At 33.9% G+C, this 5,673-nt stretch overlaps 1 protein-coding gene across 1 annotated transcript; it reads right to left on the bottom strand.

The window, feature by feature from the left end:
• Positions 1-1,335: 1,335 nt before the first annotated feature.
• On the bottom strand, positions 1,336-5,673 carry LOC125217965 (agamous-like MADS-box protein AP1). The gene is made up of 8 exons (XM_048119544.2): positions 5,259-5,673; positions 3,818-3,896; positions 3,600-3,664; positions 3,407-3,506; positions 3,255-3,296; positions 1,790-1,831; positions 1,590-1,705; positions 1,336-1,508 (listed from the first exon to the last, which is right to left on the bottom strand). Exons 1-8 carry the CDS (start codon positions 5,441-5,443, stop codon positions 1,409-1,411), a joined length of 729 nt encoding a protein of 242 aa, XP_047975501.1. The 5' UTR covers positions 5,444-5,673; the 3' UTR covers positions 1,336-1,408.

The following is a 5,673-nucleotide window of genomic DNA, read 5'->3' on the forward strand; positions in this document are numbered from 1 at the left end:
AATTGGCTAGGGTATTGTAGTTGGAATTTTGTATAACCATAACTGTGAACACACATCCCTGGGATTCTCTTATCTCTATCGTCTTTCTCCGTGTTTTATTCGCTTTTAGTTGGTCTATGCTTTCTATTGTTTTTAGTTTTCCAAAAGTTTTCAAAACCCACTTGTTTTTTCAGATAGTATTTGAGTCTTAGTAGAGGATAGACACTTTGTGTTCGTCTTCCCCGTGTTCGATATCCGGTACTAACCTTTAGCTATACTATATATACTCTGTATACTTGCAGGTTTATTTAGTGCTAATAAAAAGTGCATCAAGCTTTCCCCTTTTTGGTTTTCCATAGGTGTTGACGATTCGGAGTGAAGCCCGATTCTTGCAATGGCAAAATTCGTACCGGAATCAGAGGTCACGTCCACCGCCACTCCCACCGGTCTCTCTGCTGTAGTTCGAACGGTCCATGGTTGGTGAGTTGGGCTTACTTGATGTTCTTCCAAGAACTAGGGTTTTGTCCAAAAGAAACGATGAAGATGGAAGATGAAAAAAGAAAAAGAATTCTAGGGTTTTTAAATATAGAAGCAATTCCTTTTAATAAAACTAAATTAAAAAAAATAGAATTTATTTGAAAAAGAAAAAGAAATCTAATTTTTAAAACTCTTAATCCGGTCAAAATTAAATTAAGTTTCGTTGACCGTTAATTTCTAACGGCTTCGTCCATTTCAGACCAAATGTGATCGATTTTTATTTTTTAAGGACCAAATAATTCAAAAGATAATATTATGGACCAAAATCAAAAAATCGTCATATGTTAATGACTAAAAAGGACCTTTACTCTCTAAAAAAACGTGTCAATTTAAATGGGGCGTCCCTAAAAGAAAAACAAGTCACCATGGGGTATTATTCATTTATGTAGTGTATATATATGGATAAATAGTAGGAGTAAGATACATTCCTTCCGTCTCATTCAAAATAAAACGTTCTCCTTTTTGGGTTATTCCATTTAACATGAAATGTTTTCTGAATGGAAAAATCATCATCTCTACTTTTTTCTTCTATCTTACTTTATTATCTCTTCGTTAACTCGCCAAACAGTAACACTACATAAAATCTAATGCCAAAAAGCAACCGATTCATATTTAATGGATGGAAGGAGTACAAATTACAGAGATTATATTATTACTCAATAATCCATTGAGTTATTCTATTGATTACAGTTGGGCTGTAGAACCTATGCCGACCCACACATAAATAACTCATGGTATACACTCACAATGTAATAACAACAGCAACATACATATATATATATATATATATATATATATATATATATATATATATATATATATTCTATAACAGATCATCTTATTCTCACAAAGATTACAACCAAATCCCCGTGAACATGTACCACGATTGGTTTCACGCAGCAAAGCATCCCAGATGACATGAGTGGAGTGAATCAAGAGTGAGGTCCAGCTCGTTCCTTCTCGCCTCAGATTCTTCATTATACGTGCTGCCTCTGCATCAACGGCGTATGAGAAGAGGTCTTGGTAGATTTGTATTTGCCAAATTGTAAACTTTGTTTGAGAAATTAATTTACCCCATGTTTACGCAAGGAAGTTGAGATGCCATGAGGTATTGAGGTTGTGTGTTTGTGGTGGGATTTTGCTGCTCCCATTGTGTCTCATGTACCAATTCCTTTTCCTTGTCTTTGATCTATGTCATGTAACACCTATACTTAATGGAGATTCCTCACCACTAGCTAGAGAGAGAGAGATCAGAGAGAGAGAGAGAGTTCACCTTCTTTGCAAGCATGCTGTTTTGCTCTTGGATAGCCTTCTCCTGGAATTATTCAGTGAAAAGAAACAGCAGGAGAAGTTGATATTATACATTTAAATATTGAGTTTTTGGCTTTTTAAACCAAAACCTTTCCCCGAATTCCAGTTTTTCCCATGAACTACGAGATTTGTTTTTAAAACCACGAACTTTCATTTCGTTAGGATTTTCCCCTCGCGGGTCAACTACAAAACCCGGATTATCTACATGTCAATTTTAATCCTATTTGTCACTAAATTGATTACTTGGATACTATTTGGCACAATAATACATACACTCACAATACATAACAAATGACAACTTTTGAATAAACAAAACACAACTTTAACATTTTGAATTATGCTACTCGGGTCGGAAATGTGTTATTCGGGTCGGGTTGGAAAAATCCTAACGAAATGAAAGTTCGTGGTTTTAAAAACAAATCTCATAGTTCATGGAAAAAACCGGAATTCGGGGAAAGGTTTTGGTTTATAAAGCCAAAAACCCTTAAATATTTTGGAAGGAACCTTACGCACATTTTAGTTGTTCTAATTATGATCATTGTTATAACCTTATAAGTTCAATCATTAAAGCCTCTTTATTTTTAGCATCTTAATAATAAGCTCTAAAAGAATTTTATAAAATATAATTACACACTATCAAAAACCCTAGATCTAAGCAATATTTTAAAGGATCTTCTCTATTTATATGCATAATGCATGTCAAGGAACCTATAAATACAAGTGTTCTTGGAGTAGTAGCTAATTTAACACTGAAGGAATGCATGTATGCATATTTACCACTCATAAAATTTAATGTTGCATTCATGTTAGTTCATATTTCATTACTAACACTGCATATTATGTAAATGATGAAGTGAAATACTCCCCTCGTCCTAAGATAAATGAGCCATATTCCCTTTTGGGATGTCCCACATAAGTGCGTCATTTCCTTTTTTATTAAAAAACCATCTCTCTTGCTTTATTCTTTCTTTATTTCTCTATTTTTCTTTCTCTTATACTTCACTCCTTCAACTTATTTAAATTTCAATTCCTTAAATCACGTGCCCAAAAGAAGTGCTCCGCTTATTTTGGGACGGATGGAGTATAAGATACTACCTCCGTCCACCAAAATTTGTCCCATTTTTCCATTTCCGTCCGTCACCCAAAATTTGTCCCATTTCACTTTTACTATTTTTGGTAGGGGACTCCATATTCCACTAACTCATTCCAACTCACATTTAATTATAAAACTAATATATAAAAGTATGACCCACAATTCACTAACTTTTTCAACTCACTTTGCATTACATTTCTTAAAACCCGTGCCGGGTCAAAGTGGGACAAATTTTGGTGGACGGACGTAGTACTACTGTATAACATAAAGAAAAATTGAATCAACTTAGGTTCAAATATCGATAAGTAATGCGCGTTGCATGGAAGGGACAAACCTTCTTCTGCAACTCCGATATTGAATCAAACAGGAGCTGATTCTGCAGATATTGAAGATCGATCACATTAGTGTAAATGTTTGCAATTAAAAAAAAAGCATAATTAGGTATTTGTGTGTGTGTGTGTGTTTGTGCAAGATATAGTAGTATACCTTTCGTGATCGGATGTTCTTAAGAGCACTGTCGAGTTGTTGCTCCATGTTCTGCAGATCTTTCACGCTCATCGTGTCTAGATCTTCCCCCATGTAGTGCCTGACCAATTAAGGATATTTGCTTCAAAAAAGGAAAAAACCACAAGAATGCACTAATCACAAATTTTTGTGGGTTAATTTACAACTACTTTACCTTTGATTTCTTTGCAAGAGCTCAATTCTGGCCTTAAGTTTGCTGTGTTCGAGAGTCCAATTAACCTGCAATGTCACATAAAGTTATGGACGCCCTTTTGAGTGTATATATACACTCAATTTTATTGCTAATTTCCAATAATTACTTAGGAGATTAATTAAATTACTAAACAACACGAGAAATTCAATTGCAATGCCATGAAAATAGTAAGAGCTTACAGGCGACTCAGGCTCGTTGGCAATTAACTGTCTTTCTGCAAACGAGTATCTTTCATACTTCTCCAAAATCCTATCCATACTGTTTCAATTTTCACCAAATCAATGTCAATCAATTAATGTACAATCCTTACTACTGTACCAGCAAAGCAAAGATGAACATGGAGACATAATTAAGAAAACGTAGTGAAGTTTTCAAAAAAGAAGAAGAAAAAACAAATAAGTATAAACATTGGTCTTACCTATTAATATTTTCAATAGTTTATAGCTATTTAATTTATTACTGTGTATTTCTGACAATTTTCTCTTTTGTACGTATGAAGAAATTAAAACCATTTTGAAGCTTAATAAATCTACTCCCTCCGTCCCAAGAAGATAAGTGAGCAAAAATTTTTCGGCGCAGGATTTAAGGAAATGGGATTTTGTTAGTAAGTGGAAAGTGAATAAAGTAAGAGAGTTAATAAAGTAGAGAGAAAAAGTAGGAGAGAATAGCAAAAAAGGAAATTGTTTACTTTAAGCCTTGAAATATGAAAGATTTATGGCCTCATCTCCCCTTTTATCCCTCTCCCACTTGAATCTTCAATCTAGCTACCTAGTCAGTTATTATGTTCGCAATATCAGATATCTCAAAAATAATCTTTGATGTTTAATTACCCTTTATTTAGGCGTAATTTCTTTGCGAAAAACATCTATTTAGACTTTAGAGTGATTCAACATAATTAGGTTATAAATAGAAAGAGAAAAAAACAATGGAAAGTAAACCATTTTACGGTAGCATTTTATTTCAAAATTTCCATTGTTATTCAAAACATCAATTCTACTCTCATGGCTAGGTTTATAAATTACCTACACTCTAGAATCTATCTACACAACACTAAAAACAAAGCAAAAGAAATAAAATTGTCAGGAAATATGACAACTTTCGATAAAGTTGAAGTCATAGTAGCTAGTAAAATGCAGAGAAAAAACCCTTGTATAAACGTGAAGTCTGCACGTGTTTGAAATGCCATATTTTAGGTGTCAGCACTATGACGAGAAGGGCGAATTCTATTCTATTAATTTGTATCCACCCTACACAAAAAACTACACATAGTTCACATAGTTAGTAGTATTACACAAATTTTAAAATTCATCTTGCAATTTTTATCAAGCACATAGTTATTACACAAATTATGCCCATATTCAAGAACTAAATCCCCACAAAATGAATTAAGGAGATTAATCATCGATAAAATAAGTAGTAAATAAAAAAAAATAGGAAACCAGACCTAAAACTTGAAAACACCAAGCAAACAAAATCAAGATCCAAACTTTATAGTTGAACACACAACAAGCAAACATGACAACAAAAACCCTAATTTAATAAAGAAAAAAATGAAAACCCCAAATTCAAGAAAACAGCAGATCTCAAATAATAATGAAAAAGAAATGTGTAAGCACTGACCAAGAATCAGTGGAATACTCAAAGAGCTTCCCCTTGTGAGAGAAAACAATGAGCGCCACCTCAGCATCGCAGAGCACAGAGATCTCATGAGCTTTCTTCAGCAAACCAGCCCTCCTCTTGGAGAAGGTAACCTGTCTGTTGATCTTGTTCTCTATCCTCTTCATCTGCACCTTCCCTCTACCCATCCCTACTTTCTCTCTCTACACTCTCTCTTACTCCTTAATTGGTCCCGAGACCTAAAAATGGAAACCCTGGGATGCAGGAAATTATGATTCCAACTGATTTATTTTGGGGTTTTAGTAATTGCTCTCTTGGTAAAACAAATTGAGGTGGAGAGATGCCCTCAGTTTATCTTATTACAGTTTTTGTTTCCAAAAATTTCATCCCACCAGTTGAATTGAATCGAATCGATTTT

This window comes from Salvia hispanica, chromosome 1 (genome assembly GCF_029641045.1).
Source record: "Salvia hispanica isolate PSC_SH4W2 chromosome 1, Shi_PSC_v1, whole genome shotgun sequence".
Lineage (NCBI taxonomy): Eukaryota > Viridiplantae > Streptophyta > Magnoliopsida > Lamiales > Lamiaceae > Salvia > Salvia hispanica.